The following is a 23,055-nucleotide window of genomic DNA, read 5'->3' as shown; positions in this document are numbered from 1 at the left end:
ATTTTCAAGACAAAATGTTATAGAGCCAAAATCTAATAGGCTTCTTATTACAGCATTATACATTAATTTAAGTATACTACGATGTGATCCCCACCAAACTCCACTAACAGCTCTAATTATATTTATATTCTTTTCACATTTTGTGATCACATTGTTAATATGAGCCAGTTACCGTTCATAGCAGTGTCAAATAAGCGTCCAAGAAATTTAGCTTTATCAGACACCGGAATTATTTCATTATCAACTGAAACTTTTATCAATGGAATTTTTCTTTTACGAGTGAATACAACTACTGTGCTGTGTACGCATTGACAATTGCTTATGTTGTATGCTGTATGTTTGATTTTGAAAGAATTATATAATTTATTTTTCTTTTCATTCTTTTTGTTTTTGATAACTATAAATATAAAGATTGACGAGAAAAAGTGCCTGTGAAGGTCTAATTTCTGAATAAATGATTTGAATTTGAATTTGAATTTGGATGTTAACAAACTCTGTTAGTAGTATCAGCAAAATCTCCTGAATCATCTTTCGGATCCGGAGGATCCGGGTCTGGCTCCAAATCCATAAGTAATAAAAAAGGCTTAAAACTTACTTACAAATTATTGGCAATGACATATACACTATACTACAATGTATTATTTATAACATCTACACAGAAATATAAAGATATGAATTTTTGAAAAGGATATCAAAATTTAAATCCGCCCTGTTTTCCCGCCAATCTCATTGTTCTTTGAAAACCTCGTCGGTAATCCCGATTCGGAAAGCAGCTGCGCTGAGTTGGAAAAAGTTTGATGGGGTTTATAGCTATCTCTGTCTACCATTCCAGCAATGGGTAGGTACAATGTTGTGCGTTGCGTGTGGTGAGACTAAAGTGGAGTGGCTCCAGAATCTTATTATCCATAGATAAAAGAAATATAGGAATATAGTTTGTGATGAAATCTGGCATCTGGCAACATTGCTTCTCTGTATTGACATGACATGACAGCGATTTGAGAACCTTTGTTGAAGTTGAAAATGAACAAAAAGGAATAGAAAGAATTCCAATTTGCACTGATTATAGCTGAGAAATCCAGATTTTTCGTGTGAATATTATTATTTCATTCAATTGGTTACTGTTAAATATAGATACCTACCCGGTTAGTATATATTTAAATACTGTGTACCTTTTTATTCAACCTTTTGTATGGTGTCGATCGTACATTTTGAAGTGTCGTGCTATTTACCCATGAGCATTACAGTGATTTATATACTAATGTATGTAGTACTACTTAGTATATTTGGTTTTAGTCGATGATCATCTAATTTATGTCTTTATAAATTTCTACTTTTGAAATGTTTGTATATTGCAACTATTTATCAATACATTTAAGCGATGACTCAGAATAGTAGAATTGGTTCTATTGGTTGACGCGTAAGCTGCGCACAACATTGTATAAGTTTTGTATATTTATGTACTGTTTACGTTTCTACCTAGCTTGAGCCTGTTAAAGGGGGAGTAAGTTTGGTAAAAATTGTTTTTGTGTTTTCAGCAAAATGACTTCTGGTCCATACAACTACTCTTACATTTTCAAGTATATTATTATTGGAGACATGGGAGTTGGAAAATCATGTCTGTTGCATCAATTTACTGATAAAAAATGTAAGTTATGAATCTATAATTCATTTAGCGAGATGAACTCATGACATGAAATGAAACTTAATTTTTTTTATATATGTATAAGAACTATATTTGTTAATTGATGTCCTTGGATAAAAGGTTGCTAAGTGTGCTACAAAAACAAATACAAACAATACAAATTAGTATTGACAGATTGCTGAATAGTGATAATATTGTTTACATTTTTTTTAGTTATGGCCGATTGTCCTCATACAATAGGGGTTGAATTTGGGACTCGAATTATAGAAGTTGCTGGACAGAAAATTAAACTTCAGATTTGGGACACAGCTGGTCAAGAAAGATTTAGAGCTGTGACACGATCATATTATAGAGGTGCAGCAGGGGCTCTCATGGTTTACGATATAACAAGAAGGTTGGTAAATAAATATTCACCCTGCTGAGATTTAATAGGAAGGATTGAAGAATTATGAGAAAGAATTCTTCAAATCTTTTTCAAAACTTGTTTCTAATGTGTTGGAATTATTCTAGATAGAAAAATGACAATTTGCTGTGTACATTGATTCATAATGATTGCTCAGAAATTGAACAACATTCACTCCAGGTACATGATCAAGTGTCAAAAAGTGAAGTTGATTTTATCATTGGTAAACAACAATATTTCCCCTCTATTCATATTGTACTTGTCCTTCTAACTTGCCACTTGTGTGTGTCCTCTTAACCTATCGTTGGTTGTCTTTTTATATGTGGGATAAGGCTACTGTTTTACATGAATCTGGTATTCATATTAATTGATGTACTTTATTTTCATGCAATAAGATATATTTAATAAAAATGGTTAACAAAATTTTAATTTATCAAATACATACATATATATATATGTAATTGTTTCAGGTCTACTTACAATCATTTGAGCAGTTGGTTAACAGACACACGAAATTTGACCAATCCAAGCACTGTGATATTTCTAATTGGAAATAAATCAGATTTAGATGGACAAAGAGATGTAACATACGAAGAAGCCAAACAATTTGCTGATGAGAATGGATTGATGTTTGTTGAAGCCAGTGCTAAAACGTTAGTCTATTGGTTTTCTTTAATACATACAATATTTTGAATAGCATCATCAGCCATCTAAACATTAAAGATTTAGTTACAATTAGTAATTGAATTTAAATCCAAATAAGATATGTTTGTATATGTTACTGTAAAAGTCTGTATACAGGTAAATCTTAGGTTTTTTCAGAAAATCTTAGGATTTACCAGTATGGGTTGGTATTTACCAACCCATACTGGTTCAATTATTTAAAAATCCTTACATTTGTAAGGATTTTTAAATAATTGAATATTTTTTTCGGGCTTTTGGAATTTAGTATATGCTAGGTTTTGCTAGTGACGGCTGATAAATGTTGGTTTTGGGAATAAAACAATGATTAATTATTATTAATCATTTATTTTTCAGTCAAAACCTTACATATTTTTATGTAGGTATCATGATTATGAGAGTAATTAATAACTAAGTAATGTAAATTATTTTTTACTATTTTAAATTATTTTCATTTGGTAAGTATTTTTATTAATAAATGTTTTTAACTTTTAAAGGTTATATATTTTAAAAGTAAGTTATAACCTTTAAAATACTTTTTAAATAGTAAAAAATAACAACGAAAATTATTTTCTCAACATTTACCGTACCTTCGATGTACTTCTGTTGGTCATCTGAAATTAATTTCATTGGAATACTTTATCCCTGTTTTTTGGAATTTTCTAATTAACTTATAAATCACCTCAATCAAATGGTTAGTTTTTACGTGAATGAAGGTTTTCACGTAAAAACTAACCTTTCACGTAAAAACGAAGATAGTCCTTTTTTCACGTGAAAAGACACATTTCAAATTTACTTTACCAAGCAATTTTTGCAAAGATTGTTATTGGATTGAAATATATGTTTTAGGGGGCAGAATGTGGAAGAAGCTTTCCTCGAAACGGCTAAGAAGATATATCAAAGTATTCAAGACGGGCGACTGGACCTGAACGCGGCGGAGTCGGGCGTGCAGCACAAGCCGGCGTCGCCGGGGCGCCCGCTCGCCGCGCCGCCCGCCGCCCGCGACCACTGCGCCTGCTAACCGCCGCACGCGCCTCTACCCGCCGGCACGGTACACATCGGTCTTAGTAAAGAGATAATCGACTAGCCTCTTGTCATCTCTCTCGCAAACGAGCTATAACCTAATAATGACAGACTATGAATCCAATACCAGCTATTTATTTATATCTGTTTCAAAGCTTTTAAATCGATGTGCACTGTTATCCGTCGACTCTTGTTAGTTAATACTATCATTAACCCTATTTTATTTTAAACATTGTATTTATATTTATACTTATTATAGTGTACATTCCATGGAAGTATCAACAAACGAAGAATTTAAGGTCTATTACCAACTTCACCCAAATGCTTTTTCCGACGGGACTAGATAGAAGAGAGATTTACTTCCTCCCAAATTATTTTGAAAGAATATGAATATACATATGATGACTTGATATGACTTTTCTAATGCATTCGTTTCTCAAAATGTTTTGTTCATTATGTTGGAAATAAAACTTAAAGCTGATGAAAAATACGGGGTCGACGAAATGTACAAATATGGTATTACTAAAGACCTATATGAATAAGAAGTGGTGAGATACGATACTTTGGGTAGATCCATTATTCATCAAGGTACGACTCGGGTCAACCCGCACACTATATTAATTAGCGAAAATTAAAAATTTAGTATGTAGACATTACAAATTAAGCCACACTAGTAGTACGTGTGGACACTGCGCACGCATGTAATATATGAAAGCTTCCACTTATTTTAAAAAGGCGGAACCGATTATATATAGATACAATATTTGTGTTGGTGTTTTTGATTAGCAGTAACCTAGAAAAAGTTTAATTTGATTGTTCCTTTTTTATCATATTGTTGAGTCCATGTAGAAGAACAAATTAATCGACTAATAGAAGTAATAAGAAAAAATATGGGCTTTATGTTTATTATTGATTCATTAAGTGTCCGAAATGTAATAGTTCTTGTTACAATCGTTTTGTATTATAATTTATGGAAACTATTGTAAATAAACTCTAGCTAAAAGGTATACTTAAATGCGGAAATAATGTCATACACAAGGGAAATTATGAAACAATCTACTTGTATGGAAATAGTAAAAATATATAAATCACAATTAATTTAGTCGTATCATCATTTCAGAAGAACAAACGGCTTCTCAGAGCTGAGTCATACCAATATCAAGTCTTTGTTTTAATTTATCAATAAGTTTAAAATTAGCACGCTCCATTGGGAATATATATTTACTAAATTTATGGAAAAAAGTCAAACCGTATTTTTAAACCAGCTATGTTAGGTAAATCTCCCTCTCTTGCCCTGATGTTGAAAGCATTTGGAGATCGTTGGGAATAGAAGGATTTAGGATAATTATGTAATTAATTTAAATGTGCAATGTTCAGGTACATATTTATTGTAAGTAAAATCACAAATTAAATATGTTTGGTTTTCACCTTGTCCCAATTTGTCCCAATTGTGTACTGAATGGTCTAAATAATATTGGCGGTGATCTTAATATCTCAAATAATGGTGTAGCCAGAGGTGGAGCACATCAATAATGGCAATAATAAAAACGTAGCGATTGTCAAGGCTAAGCTTGCATAGGCTAAGCTTGCATAAGCAGTGTCCTTCACCATATAGGTGAAGGACACTTCGCGAATGAGTGAACATTGCGTACCTAGTTAGTATATTAATGCTTTTATTTATCGTGTATACCGAATCCACCAGTTAGATTGTTTTGCTGTTCGACGAAAGTGTGGAGCTGGCATTACAATTAATACAATAATAACTATATTTGAGATCCTCGTAACTAGTCCATTAATGTACCTATGACACAGCGAGATTTGCACACACTTTTTTTTATTTCCTTAATTCAACCCCGGTAATCAACTCTTTGAAAAAAAATATATATATATAGGACTCTGCACGTCTGTCATAGCATTACACAATCTTACCCAATATGGTTGTAATCCTAAAGGGTTCCTTGTTATTTTTGTACGGAACTCTAAAAAGCAGATGGTTTCATAAAGTCAGTATTTTTTCCAATATAAGAGTGGCAAACTATATCTGAATATATGACAAATCCATGGATTTGAGTACCTAGAGGTACTAATTCCACGGACAAATCACATTCTATATACCTACTGACGGGTTATTAAGTTAGAAAATATTTCGATTTTAAATCTATACTATTATTATAAAGAGGTAAGCGTTTGTGAGTTTCTATGTTTAAGGCGGGTAATATCTCAAACTACTGAACCGATTTCAAAAATTCTTTCACCATTAGAAAGGTACATTATCTAAGATTGTTATAGGCTACATTTTATCTCAAAATTCCGACGGGAGCGAAGCCACGGGCAAAATCTAGTATAAGTAAAACAGCGAAAAACACTCACTCACGTATCACGAAATCTCCAAAACTACTGAGCCCATGAAGATGAAATTTAGCAGGAAGGTAGATTGTGACTAGAAGACGTCCGCTAAGAAAGGATATTTCGAAATTCCATCCCACAGACCATATGGTCTGTGTTCCATCCCTAAGGGGGTGTTGCCAGTTTGTATGAAACTTCCGTCATTTTTGAAGTCAGACACAAGAAATTTTTAATTTGTAGTTGGTAAAAAATAATAATGTATTAATTCGATTTTGAAAATTACATCCCTATAGGGGTGAAATAGGGTTGTAAATTTCTATAACACATCGTCATTTTTGAGGTGAGACATGAAATTTTTAATTTAAATTAGTACCTAGTTGGTAAAAAATAATATTAAAAAATAAAAATAAATTAGATTTTGAAAAATTCCTCTCTAGGGGAATGATGTAGGGGAGGGAATTTATGCGAAACTTTAATTTTTGAAGAGAGGTCCATGAAATGTTCGGCACGCGTTACGGAAAGCGGGGTTGGGGCACGTAGCAGGAAAATCATGGGACAATTTTTTGTGTAATGTAATGGCTGTAACCTGTTTTGCACACCTTATGAAATAAATAAATACATTTTACCAGTCTTAGAATACGCGGAATATTATAATAACTGAAACTTCACTTTAATTCACGCGTGCGAAGCCGCGGGCAATAACCTTTCCTATATTATTCAAGGAGATTTCTAGACTTTCAGTTGAGATCCGTAATCCTCTCCCGGAGATAATTGAACAAAAAAAATAATAACAGTCTGCGCAGGGGATCGTGAAAGAGAATTTCTGGTATTACTTACCTAAGTCTTTGAAATAAACACTTTTACAAATATCAATATCATTACATATCATAAAATTGAAGAAAGGTTAAATTTGTACATTGGATATATTTTTTAAATTCTTCATGGAATATACTTAGTTACTGATATAGATGACGAAAATATAGTTTAGGAAATTTTTGTCTGCCTGTCTGTCTGTCTGAACGCGCATCACTCGAAATCTATTGGACCGATTTGCTTGACATTTGGTATGTAGGCACCTAATATACCGGGTTAACATCTTATATACATTTCATTCCGGTAAATAGTCAGGTTCCCGTTGAATTTAAAAAACTAATTATGAATCTAAAATGCCTCAGAATCCCGGGTTAACATTTTATAGACATTTCGTCCCGGAAAATGAGGGTCCTGTAGGAAAATTAGATACATATCATCCCGGTACATGGTCAGGTTCCCGTAGGATAATTAAAAAACGACTTATGAATCAAAAATGCCCCGGAATCCCGGGTTAACATCTTATAGACATTTCATCCCGGAAAATAAGGAGGGTGTAGGAAAATTAAATACATTTCATCCCGGTAAATGGTCAGGTTCCCGTAGGATAATGGAAAAACTAATTATGAATCAAAAATTCCTCGGAATCCCGGGTTAACATCTTATAGATATTCCATCCCGGAAAATGAGGAGGGTCCTGTAGGAAAATTAAAATAACAATCCACGGAGCTGATTTACTTTAAAATTTTGTAGAAAGGTGTGAACAGAATATAAACAAATTGTTTTTATCGATTAAAGTCTGATATAGATATAATGGGCGCAGTATGTATATATCAGTATAAAACTCTTTCGACCCTTTCAGTCAGTCAGTCATGACTGGCTGACTGACTGACAGACAACATATACCCGAAACTGCTGGTCGGGAAGCTGTTTGGCATTTAGGTGAGTGTAGGTGAGCACTAAGAGAGGATTTTTGTAAATTCTACTCCGAATGGGATGAAAGAGGCGAAATTTGTAAATATGAAAGTTCTACACCGTTGAAGTTAGTGACTTGAAAATTTGGATTTTGGTTGTTTACAACAAAGTCATGAAAACGTGTTTCAGATTTTTCAGAAAATTAACCCTCAACCCCTTCATAAGGGGGGTGAACGATTGTATGGGACTTAATACAATTTTCAAGATAAAAACCTGAAAATTGGCACTTGCTTTTTGTAGCAAATAACAGTAATAGTAAATACAAAAAATGTTTAATTTTAATTTACGTTTGTGGTTAATAAAAAACCGGGACGTAAAACGTCATGGAAAATGGGACGGCACGCGTTGCAGAAACCGGGAGTGGGAGTAGGAGCGGGAAATGGGAAGGAGACACGTAGGAAACAGGATGGGACACATTGCAAAAAACATGATGGCACAATATGTAGGAAACGGTACGGGATATCTACTTTACATTACATAGCAGGAAGCGGGATTGGACAAGTTTGCGGGACGAGACACGCAGCAGGAAACAGAAAATTGAAGTAAAGATGAGAAAAAATGCGAATTTGAATCATATATGTTTACCAGTCTTACAGAGTACGTGATAAAATTACTGAGATTTTGCTATGAAATTCACGCGGGCGAAGGCGCGGGCAAAAGCTAGTATGTAATATCAATAAAATATCGTAGAAATGCATTTCAGATTTCACACTAAATCGCTATTGTTATATGCGTCAGAAAAAGCATGAATGTAGGGATTTACAACAAGTTATCCGAGTGTAAGTACTTTTATTTTGACTAGTGAGTCATACATAGGTAGGTACGATAGACATATTAATAATATTCACAGCCAGTTACACCTTTAGTAGTTATGAGTACGGGTTATGAAATTATTGCATAGGTAGGTGCATTATAATATGTAAACTCTATCCACAGTAAAAGGATTTCTTTTTCTCATGGATCCTTGGACCAGCTATTATTACAATTGTAGATTATCCCAATTCAAAGGTCTAAGGAGCTTCTAAACTAAATCTGGCCCTACGACAACTATGTTATAATTATTATTCGGGTTTTCAGTAATATATAAAGTATATAATTTAAACGATCTTTTTATTAATAAAAAAGTTACCAACACTTAGTTAACCCGTCGGTCACGCAGAATTGAGACACAATAAATAATATTAAGATTGCGCAGCACCACCTAAACATTTATTGGTTGTAGTAGGTAGCTACGCATGTTCCTTCATGGCTGCAAGGCAAGTATCGTATGAAATCGAACTACTTAGTGAGAATCGAGACAGTAGATAATTTTAAGCGGCACATTTACATCGGATAGTAAGAAAAACGTTAAAGTATGTTTTATCACTTAACAATATTTGACATTGATGGAAAACGAGGAAAACTATATTTGTAACTTTTTTATTAATAAGAGGATAGTTATGAGATAGAACAAAATACATAGCGAAAGCAACGGATTAATATCTCAGTGGCGGCCGGAGACGGAATCTTTATGGCCAGAGTACTTTCCTTTCCACGTTTTACGAATTACGTTTTGAGGTCACACTGTCATAGCTGAACAGGTACATGCTTTTGGAAGTATCTCGAATTTTTACTCTGACAATGACTGGGCGAATGAGCTTTCTTAGGTCGTAACCACTTATTTATTTAGAGACATCAGGTGTCTCACTGCTAGACAAAGGCCTCCTTCCATTCTTTCCATTTGGTCCGGTCCTGTGTTGTAGTTGTGCAGTTTTTGTGGAACCTGTCCATAACCATAATGATATAAAAAACAGCACCGTGAGGCCACGGACGAAGGCTCCTAGGCCTACGCCTTCCGCCACCTCTGAGTATACTTAGAATTAAAATAATATTATTTATTTTTTGTACATACTTCATACATTACCTACTAATAATATCAAAGGTATAGTGACTCGTTTCTCGTATTATATAAACACTATAAAAACTACAGGGCCACAATGAATTTCCAAATTCTTAACAGGAACTTGTTGTTCATCAGTACTGAAACAAGATGGTTAATTGATTAATTAATTTATAAATAAAACATACACACATACAAAAAAAAAAATTTGCCCTAAGTTGATTTGTAGAAGTCGCTCGCTTCGCTCGCTAGGTCACAAATTTAATTGAAGCCAAGATACTCTGACTGGTGCTGGTGAAAGTGTACTTATCCCGCGTGTATTACTCATTGCGACTTTGGCTTTCTCCAGGGTAACTCTTCAGGTCTTTTGGCGCCCGAAGCAATGACCCCCAATATAGTATATAAAGTTTTTTTTAATATCACTAATAATTTTGACTCCTTACCAAAAATTGTTCGGCCACACGAACGAAGTCGCGGGCAGCAGCTAGTATAATACAACTGGGGTATTTTTGGCGCAGAGGTGCAATGCTTGTGCGACTTGGATGGTAGTGGTAGTAGGTACACAAGTACCTATGAGGAAGTAGTTAAAGAAAAAAATCATTTAGGTAGGTAATTTGTGTACCTACCAGTACCATCCAAAGTCTTCGATGACCATAAATTATTTAAATAACTTTAAAACTAAGTATTAGTTTAAAAAGTCGTAAATTGATTGAAGTTATATTTAAATAGTATTATTTTTTACCGAGGCAACGACATATGAGACAATACTACCGGAAATTACCAATTATCATTGTCTGGTAAAAAGAGATCAAGATGGTAAGCTAATTTCTATAGAAATTATGCATATATCGTTTTAGATAATGTTAACTGGTTCAATTTAGATTAATATTTGAGGATTAGGTACCAAAGAACATAACATATGGAACTTACTACGAGGATCATCAGCTTTATTGGTCTTTATTCAAGCTGTTCCTGATAGTGGCACTTTTGGGGGGCTGAAATAAAGTTTAGAACATTAAATTAAATACGGCAATAGTAATTGATTTGACATGATGGGTCTACTGAGGCAATACAACATCGGTCTACGATGCTATTTTCCAAACTTTGTTAAAATGAAAATTATTTGGCAAATAAAATATCAACTTTTAAACGAAATAGCTCTCAACAAAAAAAATCTAGGCTAAGTTTCTTCTTCAAAATCAAATAAATAAATCCGAAAGAACGACTATTCGAACATAAAATCGCGCTAACAAATCGGCCACCATTTTCAATGAAAATGATGATGATATGGGAGCCGAATACATGTTAAGGCTTTTTTATTATAATTGACATTACCGTAAATTAAAATTAAATTTTACTAATTACTAGTAGTAAGTACTAAGTACATCATTAAAATATGAATATTCACATTAATCACACAATCAATAAGATAGTAACTTGATGTTTCTTACCTTAAAATATCTATGGTAAAGGACTACACCATATACACAGCCAATTGACACTAACATTTGAATAATTAACCACACTATAACATTGCATACTTGAGCTTGTCCAAATAGTTCTTTTCCATTTTTGATGCATAGCATTGATTCTGTGACCATTATGGCGCCATAAACCCAGCATTGTGTACCCACTCTTTTACAATTTGGATCTGTTACATATATATAATATTGTCTGTAAAAATGAAATTAATAATTCAAAATTTTATTTGGAACCCAAATGACCATTCCAGACTTTTTGTGAACTTAATAAAATCTATATAAGATTTTTGTCCCAAAACCAACCGCTAAGTCCCTAATACACACTACTCTTATTTAAGCTAGTAAAATTAGACCAGGTGACACCTAGTGTTTACGAGTATATAACATTATATAATTTAATTTAAAAGTTCGCCATTACCTAACCGAAGGAGCTACAATTACGCCAATGAGACAAAGTCGCGCTATCACCAAGGGATGTGAAGGTGGCATCTCATAAACATGTTTTAAAAAAAATGTGTTCAGTTCAGATATTTGCCAGAATACGACGAGCTGTGCAAGAGCGAAAAATCTCATGTAAGTGCATGTTGGGTCGAGCCAGCGTACAGGCGTCCATTGAACAGGCGTGAATTGCAATATTGCTCTTTTTATTTTCCCTGTTGTTGAAGAAATGTCCCTGTAAAAGAATAAATTTGGAAATTATGATGATCTCTCCGATTTCGATGGAACTTTTAGTTTAAGGTCATGAAAGTTATGGAGCACAACATAGTGTAGTTTTTATATCGAAAAGCCACACTAAGTGTGAGAAATTAAGTTTTAAATTCAAAATATAATGAATTAATTGCATTAACAGCAGCCACTAGATAGCTGTTGTAAAAGTTATGTTCTTTTGGCAATGGGCGACTTGAATAAAATAACACACCAGTGTTTACTCTAAACTTCAAAAGTAGCTTAAATTTAAAATACAAAAGCTTACCTTATACTAACCCACTTATATTCTCTCATTTCTAAAACTTTGCATATTTTAAGTCCACACCAAATACCTAAGCCATTGCAAATAAGAACATCCAAAATTATAGAATCCCACCAACATTCCAAGAAATTAGGAAGCAGGTGGGCGAATGCAATTTCAGTTATTTCCCACATGATAGAAATTGCCCATAATAAGCCAGCATGGCGGAATAGTATGGCTTTAAACAACCACCCAAAGAAGTGCCCCCACGCAAACACATCTAAATGCGACCAGACTTTGGCAATACTGATATCTGAGCAATTTACTGCATATTCCTGAAAAAATAACAATATATAAACATAAGCTGTGCTTATTGTGTATTTGTCGCAGTCATCTAGTAGAATAGGCCATTTAATTAGAAGGCTAGCTCATTCGAATCAATTGAATGACTAAAGAACAACTAGCCAAATTGTTGAATGAAATGTTCAACGAATTGGCTAAATGAGAAAAAAAAAAACAGAATTCTGGGGCTCAGATGAGAGATATAGATAAAATATCTTAAAAAATAATTAAATATTAAGTATAAAATTCCCCTCTCTGTTAGTAAACAAATTTTAAGTTAATACATCATGTGCTGTGCAAAAGTGGATAGCTTACTGGCAGAAGGGAAAAAAGCTAATCTATCAACATTCAGGAAAGATTACATACATCTACTATTGAAAAGAGCAAAATAGAAGATGGAAGGCAGAAATTATACAGGATGGTTGTTTTAAGGTAGTACATTCATTGATTTTGTGATTTAGTTTTAACTTTCTCAGAATGAAAGGCTAAGAGCTCTCATTCTATAATAATGAGATGATGATTTTAGAAGTTAGATGGTTAAATAACTTTTTATTGTAAAAAATTTCAAAATTTATTCATAGGGTTAGGGAGACCCAAAATTAACTGACAACATATAATTATTACACATTAACAAAATAATATATTTATTTCTCATAATTATGTATCAACATATTAAAGCCAAATAGATAACAATGATGATATGAAGAACAAATATGATAGAAATTAATACCTTTTCCATGTCAATGTGGAAGTTTCGGAGATTAGGATCAATCCAATACATAATGTCATATACTGTTGAATAACTTTGGAAGAGTAAAAAAATTAGTGCAAGTAGATATAAAACTGACATTCCAAATACAATTCTCCATACAGCAGGATGAGGCCTGGTGAATGGTCCATTTGGAAATGTTAGTACTGATATAATGAGGAAAAAAAACACAGCACAGCATATTCCAGACCAAATATTATCTTGAATGTTATCTTCATTTCTGGAAAGTAAAAACTATACTTAAGCAATTAAAATAATGTGCAGGTAGTCAGGCAAAAGCTTAAACTAGTTTTGTGCAAATTCAAATCATTTATTCAGAAATTAGACCTTCACAGGCACTTTTTCTCGTCAATCTTTATATTTATAGTTATTTCTCACAAGCTACAAACTACTGGAATTTCGGAACGACCACTGCTGAGAAGAAATGCCGAGAGAAACTCATTTGAACAGTGTTGGTCCCTAGCATGCCAGATCGGCTTACCATTATTGTTTCTTACAATGTTTTTTTTTCTAATAATATATAAAAGTACATAATGTACATAGTCAAAAGGTATATCAAAACAGGTTATGATTGTGATCCGAGTGCTGATTATAATATATATATATATATTGATGTGAAACACAATTAACTTACATGAAAATATATGAGAAATGAGATGACCAGTTCACTCTGGCAGCACCCGTTTACGAGTTGATGCATGGGACAGCCATCTCGTAGCTCAACCATAATAGAGGGAACCTCACGACCCGGCCCACAACGCCACTACCAGATTGACCATTTGAGTGAGCATGACACACTCGATTCCCATGACTTCATAATTACAATTCTTATTCGTTGAAATAGAAGTATAATTCAGACACTTGAAGATCACAAATCACATACATGTTTTACAAATAAAATTAAAAAAATAAAATAAAATTCAAAATTTAAAAAAATAATCTTAGGTTAAAACCTGAGAATAAATAAGTAAATAACCATAAATAAATTTATGTTAAATTTCCAGAATTTGTTTGTAGTTTATTTGGAAATCAGATTTGGATGTCGATTTACTCCTGTAGATTTATTAACTCATCGATCATTCAGAATCAAGACACAATAGATAAAAAATAGTTTTAATGGCACATTTGCACCAGTTCAAAGGTAGACATTAAAAACATATATATATATATATATATATATATATATATATATATATATATATATATATATATATATATATATATATATATATATATATATATATATATATATATATATTTAAAAGGTTGACAATACATTAAGCGGGACATGAATAGGAACAAATTATTATAACAGTAAAATACTTTGTGAATATAGGCTTCGGAATACAGAGCACAAAAATGCTTATCTAGCCTAGTCGAACAGCTACTTTAGTTTTAAACAAAGTTATTACATCATCAATATCATTTCATCAAAATAAACCAATACCTGATACTAACCTTACAAAGGCCGTATAAATAACGGATGCAATAGATACAGCCAGAAGTGTAATAGTATGCGGTTTGTAGAAGAATTCTAAAGATATATCGTCAACCGGTCGCTCATTAATTGAACTAAAAGCAGCCACAAACTCATTTTGAAGCTCATTATAAGTTCCTGAATTCGTCCTTTCCTTCAGATTGGCCATTTGTCATTGGCTATTTTAGCATTGAAAATAGAACTTAAAAAAATCATAAAATAAGAAATTAGAATCCATGAATAGTATTAAAGGTTAAGTTAACTTTTTAGGTTATATTTTTTATTTTTTAATCGATATTGATTGATTGACATTTAGAATGAATAAATAAAGGTAGGTACAACATAATATACTCTACAGGTACAAGCACATTGACAGCTCGGAAAATTTTGAAAATGACATAACATGACGACATTATTGACAGGTCAGCTCGTCTCGTCACGAGATGTTATTTTTCAATGTTTTGTTTGTAGACTGTAGACGAGAAAGTTACATAACCCGTCAATCCGGTCTTTTGAGATCCCGTCCCGCCCGTCATATCTTCCATTTCGTTCTTAACAATAATTTGCATATTTTAAAAGCATGAAAAAAAGACATAGAGCTTTGACATCTTTTGTCCCTCATCACGTGCCTGCCCATCGATAGAGTTTATCTTACCCACGGAATAATAAACTTTACTTTTCCGTAATACTACCTATGCAGTACCTACCTATCTAATATTTATAGCAAGTGACCTACGAATTAGAAAGGGCCCCACGCGCAAGGTCACCGGCATCCCTAGTTGTCAGACCATTGGATAGACCATATCAGTATTGTATAATTTTAAATGCCAGTACCAATGCCGGTAATTCCATTTTTTAATATGCTCAACTCTGCTACTTAAATGTTATAAAAATGTGTGAACTGTATTAAATGTTGGCCTGCATGGCAAACATTTAATCCAATTTAACTGTAATTAATATACTTTTAAGATTTGAACACAATAAAAATCGAACATAATGTAGAATCATGCCAACAAATAGCATGTAGTATTCGATAAATATATTGTTATTTTGCAATATTGTATATATTGGGTATATTACACGTAAAATTAAAAAAGGGAGATAACAAAATGATAAAGGCAACTTTTACCTTTTTATGTCAACTAACATAGCTGTACTAGGTAGGTAGACGTACTATAAATACATGTATGAGGTTTACATTTACCGGTGTGAGCTTTTGAACTCACCGGTGATTGGGCGAGAGCCGGTGAATAACGGGTTCTTATAGGTTGTTTTAAAGCACTTTCACACGAATCACGAAATATTAAATTAAACAATAAATTTAGCAAGGGAAATTTCATATCACAGGGTTTATATCAAATTTAATGCCAGCTCCACATTGTTGTCGCCGAACTCAGACACATGCCGACGCGAATGCGTGAACGTTGCGTAATTTGTATGAGAACTTTTATTTACCGCACTGAAAACCCAGCAATGTATATCGAGTCCACCAAATTTTGGCAAACTGTTCGACGACAGTATGGAACTGGCATTACATCTTTCGCTCCAAAAATTAGGAAACACCTATTTCACCTTAGGGATAGAATTTTTTAAAAATCCTGTCTTAGCGGACGTCTTCTAGTCACAATCTACCCTCCTGCCAAAATGTATCATCATCAGCTTAGTAGTTTTCAAGATGAGTGAGTGTATGAGTGCATGTTTTTCGCTATTGATCACAGTATCTAAGAAACTTCATCATTTTAAACTGAAACACATGAATGAAGTTTCTGATCAGTAAAATATGGCATAAAAATTCAATTAGAGGGTAGCGATTTGTATGAAACTTAAGTCAATACTTCCATTTAATATTCTGAATTTTAAGACATGGTTTTAAATAAATAAATATATTAGGACAAATGACACATATTGAGCTAGCCCCAAAGTAAGTTCGAGACTTGTATTATGGGATACTAACTCAACGATACTATATTTTATAACAAATACATATATAGATAAACATCCAATACCCGGGCCAATCAGAAAGATTATTTTCCATCATCATCGAACCCGGGACCTCTCGGTTCAGAGACAAGCACATTACCAATGCGCCACCCGAAAAATGAAAATCCATTTTGCCCTTGAGAAGAAAAATAATCCGCCTGAAATTAATACATTAGTATTTATTTCAGGCGGATTATTTTTCTTCTCTCGGTGGATACAAACGTCTTTCAGCAAAGTCAGCCAATCCAAAAAAATAATTTTGTCGTGTTATTTAGAATAAGGAGTATTACTGCGCATTTATTCCGCCGAGTGCATCACTGTGTGGTTGGCAGTGGCTGGGAAACAAAAGCATTGCCGCCTTTTTCTAAGTTGACGAGACGTTTATTTTAGAGTACTTTATTCATATTTTCCTTATGTAAGCATTCGTATGTGAAAATATACAACAGTGTTGCATATTCAGGTGCCGAAATATTGGCAAACATCGTTTTCCAAAAATAAAAGTCTTCGAAAACTATGAGAAACCGCCACACGCTGAAAATTTTTCAAAACAATAAAATAGTCAAAAATATGCTCGGAACACTTCACACCTGACGACTTACGAAAATATGGACATCATACAGGTAAGACAGTCCAAATCAGTATATCATCACAGTTGACCAAATAATGCACAACATAACCTAAAATGGTGTTATATTATCAGAACCAATTAACCGCCCTTCAGTTTTATTATGGTCTAAAACTGAAGTCATAAAAGTGTACTCAAAGGCGAATAAGAGCTGCTAAACGTGAAGCTAAAAATCAAATATTGTAATGACTATAACTTTACTGTGCACTATTACTTCGAACATGAAAAACTAATAAAAAAATATTACGGAGCTAAAATTTACGCGTCCATACGAAATGACGCCCCCCGCATGAGTAGGTATATGAAGTTAGCCCTATATAGATGGTTTTTTGTGTTTATATTTTTGATTTGAACAGTTTTTGGGTGGAAGTGGTTAATTGATTATGTTGAAGAGAATCCCAATCCCAAATAGTGCAATGTGATCTCAATAGTGTTCAATAATTATAATAAAGGTGTTGTCTTTTACAATGGACTTGAATCATTTAGCAAATTCATCTTGTATTTTTACACTTTGTGTTCTAAAGCCTATTCAATAATCCACGAAATCCTTCATTTTTTTTAAGTCGCACCACGATTGCGAAGAAGGTATTTTAGTCGTAAATCTTCAAAAATATTAAAAATAGGCGTTTTTTACCTCCATTGGCAATGTTTGTTAAAACCTTTCTACACGACTCAATTTTACGCCCAATTTTATTAGATTGACAATCAAATTCGGTCGTGTGGACGGAAATATAAAATTCAAAGCATTAGGTGGTCGGTATCGCCCAATTTGAGATTGCTCAGTCAAATACTGAAATTGGCAATTTAGCCGTGTACGTGGACGGACGATCAGATTGTACCCAATTCAATCAGTAATCAAATTGTGTCGTGTGGAAGGAATTTTAACCCCAGTTAACCAGTAGCGCCATCTGCGCCGAGCTTTGTGTAATATGCCTTATTGTTGAATTATATTTGCCATTTGTAATTTTTTTTTTTCAATTTATTATATATTTGATGATAATATATGGACGAGTATTCGTCGTCGACTAATGGCAGTATTGAGATATTTTAACGCCACCATGGATTAACGAAAGAGCACAAGCTGTCATATAACCTTTGCCGTAAAAATCTTCTTATTTCATTATCCTTGTATGCAGGTGTTCTATAAAGCACTGTATCATTTGGAAGAAAGTACGATTCTTAACTCGTTTGATTAACGCCCTCGACTACGTCTTGGGCTTAACATGCCACCTTCGTTGAAAGTCTTTACTTTCTTGCCTTGGTGAACAATGTACTATTACCAGTTGTGCAGAATAAGATGCAAAATATAAGAATAGCTGAAATTTTGATTCTTTTTCTGGGAGAATTTAAGCAACATTTGAGCTGCGGGCAATGGCGAGATTTATTTTTATTCAATTATAAGTATTTTTATCTGTTTACTATATTGAATACAATGGTAAAAATAATTTCACCGGTTAAAAACCGGTTGTGCATCGGTTCTCGCTACCACTACACTGGTGAAGGTGAGGTGAGGACCGTTCCTTCCGTTGAAACTAATTGTCATGTCAGTATTTTCAGTCAATCAACACTTGGGAGAAAAGTAAATAGTAAAATTCTTATCCGTAGTACCTACTACGTAATAAAGTAGTATTTTACCTTAGTCAGTGATTAATTTTCATTTGTTAGTAGCAGCTACAGTACGAAAAATGGCTGGCTATGAAAATGATTCAAAAAATGGAGATGATACAGTCAGCGGCCAAGAAATAGAGCCAACAAATGAAAATCAAAATGATGAGGAAAACTTAAACGAAGGTTCGTTATACTTATTCATACTTATTACTATTTTCATTCGCCTAGCTTTAACTCGCGATTTCTCCTGCGTGAACTTGTAGCCCAGCTCGTCCCTACTCCTAACTTCTCCCTTGACTACTACTGTATGCATGCAAAATTTCATGAAAGATGGTTGAGTAAAAGCTAACAATGAAAACAATATTATTGTTATGATAGGGATGTTCATCTGTGCTTCTGTTCTTAATGTATTGCTTCACCCTCTGTTGGTTTACGGCAGAGTCTGGGTTGTGCAGATTCAGCATTGACAAGGACCATGGCATTGGACAGAATTGTCTTATGGCAGAAAATGTTTGCTATATGAAGAACTAGATGCCCCCTTCTGCTGGGAATTTTGGCATGAAAAGTACCCTATGTGTTATTCTAGGTTATTTTCTACCCATGTACCAAATTTCATAACAATTGGTCCAGTAGATAATATGTGAAGAGGTAACAAACAATCTTACATTCACATTTTATTAGCAAAGAGTATTTATTTGTAACAATTGTCTGCTACTTTATGTATAGGTACCATGGATTTAGTAAGTACTTCATACAACCAACTAATTACATGATAGGTATCTATAATGTTGTCTGATTGCAGAATACCACTCTCTTGATTCTAAACTGGATGAGTTGAACACAGCACTGGATTTTCTGGAACAGAAAACTGATGACATCAATGAAAAGCTCAAAGAGTTATTGCAGTCCAACATTGAGATTCGAAATGAAATAAGAAATGAAAATTTAAAATCAAGTAACAATTAACAAACTTTTATTAGTTATTCTGTATTGATAATGGAACTGCAACTAACTGTTCTTAATAATCAATACATATAATAAAATGGTACAAAAAATCTGTACATTGAATAAATTTACATAAAAACAAAATTATGTGATAGAGACATAGTAACAGAGTAAGAATTTGAAAAAAAAATCTGTCTAACACGAATTTTCGGAACTACTGGATGGATTGGAATGAAACTTTTTTTTGTTATATATCTAATAATTTTGAATCCTTACCAAAAATTGTTCGGCCACCTGAACAAAGTCACGGGCATCAGCTAGTAGTGAATACAATTTTATATGATACCTAATCCAAAACAATGTAATTCCATGTTTGAACTTATAAGTGAATGAAAGTACATAATTGAAGTCCTAGGCCTGAAAATATGTATGAAAATCCTATGTTCCTCTTGGGAATTATTATAACCCAGTCGATATAAATATGAACATCGCTGCATACAAATGTCATTTAGACAGCTCCAAACACAATTTCATCATGTTACATCAATATTGACAGCAATGAGAAATTTATAATGCAGACTGGTAAAAAATATGATTCTATTTAAATAAAATATGAAATAGGTACACCTACTGGAATGTGAAAATTTGATGAACTTGTTGTAATTATTTGTGTAGGTATTAGAATTTGTATTTTATTCTAATAGTTTTCTTATGTCCTAGGCAGTATCATATAAAGCACTATGTATCACCTGAAAGAAAGTATGATTCACAACTCGATGTGTCTGGGACGCTTGACTAAATGTCTCGGGTCACAACATATACCCTCATTAGAATCTGTGATTTTCATTTCTCAGTGAACAACATGCTATTTTTGTTTTGGGATAATACCTTCAAAGACCATCAGTGAGACATAATAGCTAGAAAAAACAATTTTATAAAATGTTCTAAAAAAAAATAGTCAACACTACAAATCTAAAAAAAAAATGTATTCTTCTCATGGAACCTTTGGTTAGTGTGCCCTGAGTGCCAGATACATATTTTCATTCTAAAATCCATTCATGCACACACATGCATATAAAAATAAGTTATATTGTAAATATACAAAGCTGGACTAATATGGCTTGTTGTATGTGTTGTATTCTTAAATTTCAATTCTTTAAAGTTTATTAAGTATAGTCTCATGTTTGAGTTGTCATATTTATTAATTTTCATTGATTTTAACAGAAATTTTACCATATATAATATTTGCATACATTATGTATAAGACTTGTTGAATGTATTAGTATATTCTTAAATTTCAATTCTTGTTCAAAAGTTTGTGAAGTGTATCTATGTTTGAGTTACCATATTATATTTATTGGTTTTCGTTGATTACAGAAATTTTACCATATATAATATTTGCTCACATGTATCTAATAAAACTTTATAGTTTAGAAAGTAATGAATACTGAAATAAATGTCTACCTACTAAATGTTTTAACTTTTTTATTTAACAGATTTTACAGTCCATTTCCCACTACCTGCTAAGAAATATTTTAATTATAGATTCTTGGAGAGTTAATGATGATCTTTTTTTTCAAATCTCAAACCACAATATCCACATGACTGAACACCTGGCTTATCCTGCGAACAAATTAGATATTTTCAATAAATATCACCTATCTACCGACATAATATTTGTAGATTAAAAGAAAATTGTTTCTTACCAAATTTATATAAACTTTGGGATGCCCTTCGGGCCCGCTGCCCCCATCACACCACACTACTCTTTCAGTAACTTGTGTTGGGGGCACCTCGGCAATCAAGTCTACAGCCCAATTAGGATTAACTTGTTTTGGGGCGTTTGCGAATCTGACTAGTCTGTAATCATCAGAGTCCCATTTCTGCAAAAACATGTAAGGCATGTATTTCTTATCAAAAAATCTTATCTGCAAAAACATGTATTTCTTAGAGCAATATATAAACTCACATTTAACCAATCTTTATATCGTTTTGTAGGGGATAGTTTTGGTGACAAAACACTTACGTCTTACGCAATAAACGGAGAAAACCTAGTTCTTTACCTGGCCCGTGTGGGTAATTACGTCTTCTGTATTGTTGGACAATTTTCGGATAAAGACGATATTTCGTGTTGTTTTCGACAATGAAGTAAATCGATTTATTAGGTTGTTCATTTTTATTAATTTATTTTTTTTTGGAAATTTATACCAAAGGTGGGTTGTCTCTGAATAAATGTCAGTGACAGTGACAGACTGTCAATGAGACATTGATGTATGTTACCGCCTGATGAACTATCAATTGCGTATCGATTGACTATCGATAGTTTGATTTAAAGAATAGTATTGATAGCCGGGTTTGGTGCAATACTATTGATAAGGAACAATACTATCGTTAGTCTAATCATCATCACGGTTCGATACTATCGATAGTATTGTTCTTTATCAATAGTATTGTATTGCCACAAATAGCTATAGGTAGCATATCTAATATCGCAGAGCATTACTATCGATAGTCTTCTCATCATAACAGTTCGATACAATCGATAGTATGGACTTTTTAGATTGAAACTATCGATAGATCGGCAACCTAGACTGAGGTGACTAATTTGCTTGAGTAAGCGCATAGATTAAAAAGACCCGCATGCGGGGGTGAGCACGTTAATACTGTTGTTAGAGTATACTCTATACTACTATACTAGATACACTATAGTGTATCTAGTAGCGCTGAGAAAAACGTATCATTTTAAAGATTGGATCATTCGAACCTGCATCAGTGCAAAGATTCGAATCAATGCATCAATTGGATCATCGGATCTCAGGCAGATTCAAGAGCAGAGAGCATGATTTAGTCGCGTTACGAATGAAACGAAAATTACTTAATGCTTTATTGATATAGAATATTGTTGATGATACAAACTTGATTTTGACTGAAGATCTTAACCTGTATGGAGTCCATATTTTAATAAGTCTGAATACGTGTGAAGTGTTCAGAGCTTCTTTTCGACAGTTCACTGGCTCGAAAATTTTACAGCGTAAGGCGTATCCCATAGTTTTCAATTTTTTTTATCTTATGGGAAACGATTTTTCCCAATATTTCGGCACCCGAATATGCTGCGTTGTT

The 23,055-nt window shown here is 33.2% G+C and overlaps 3 protein-coding genes across 3 annotated transcripts; 1 reads left to right on the top strand and 2 right to left on the bottom strand.

Moving 5' to 3' along the window:
• The first annotated feature begins 971 nt into the window (after positions 1-971).
• On the top strand, positions 972-5,163 carry Rab14. Its single transcript, XM_053769195.2, has 5 exons — positions 972-1,142; positions 1,536-1,645; positions 1,856-2,036; positions 2,516-2,698; positions 3,576-5,163. The coding sequence occupies exons 2-5, from the start codon at positions 1,540-1,542 to the stop codon at positions 3,745-3,747; spliced, it is 642 nt and encodes a 213-aa protein (XP_053625170.1). The 5' UTR covers positions 972-1,142; positions 1,536-1,539; the 3' UTR covers positions 3,748-5,163.
• Positions 4,933-15,169, bottom strand: LOC128683488 (phosphatidylserine synthase-like). Its single transcript, XM_053769182.2, has 7 exons — positions 14,759-15,169; positions 13,262-13,520; positions 12,214-12,524; positions 11,659-11,913; positions 11,211-11,433; positions 10,690-10,754; positions 4,933-9,899 (listed from the first exon to the last, which is right to left on the bottom strand). The coding sequence occupies exons 1-6, from the start codon at positions 14,944-14,946 to the stop codon at positions 10,707-10,709; spliced, it is 1,284 nt and encodes a 427-aa protein (XP_053625157.1). The 5' UTR covers positions 14,947-15,169; the 3' UTR covers positions 4,933-9,899; positions 10,690-10,706.
• Positions 15,170-21,403: 6,234 nt separating this feature from the next.
• Positions 21,404-22,190, bottom strand: ND-13A (NADH dehydrogenase (ubiquinone) 13 kDa A subunit). The gene is made up of 3 exons (XM_053769659.2): positions 21,999-22,190; positions 21,642-21,818; positions 21,404-21,558 (listed from the first exon to the last, which is right to left on the bottom strand). Exons 1-3 carry the CDS (start codon positions 22,107-22,109, stop codon positions 21,493-21,495), a joined length of 354 nt encoding a protein of 117 aa, XP_053625634.1. The 5' UTR covers positions 22,110-22,190; the 3' UTR covers positions 21,404-21,492.
• Between the last annotated feature and the right edge of the window lie 865 nt (positions 22,191-23,055).

The sequence above is a fragment of the Plodia interpunctella genome, chromosome 1 (genome assembly GCF_027563975.2).
Source record: "Plodia interpunctella isolate USDA-ARS_2022_Savannah chromosome 1, ilPloInte3.2, whole genome shotgun sequence".
Lineage (NCBI taxonomy): Eukaryota > Metazoa > Arthropoda > Insecta > Lepidoptera > Pyralidae > Plodia > Plodia interpunctella.
Note: the sequence above shows the minus strand (reverse complement) of the source record. Positions and strands in the feature narration are given on the sequence as shown.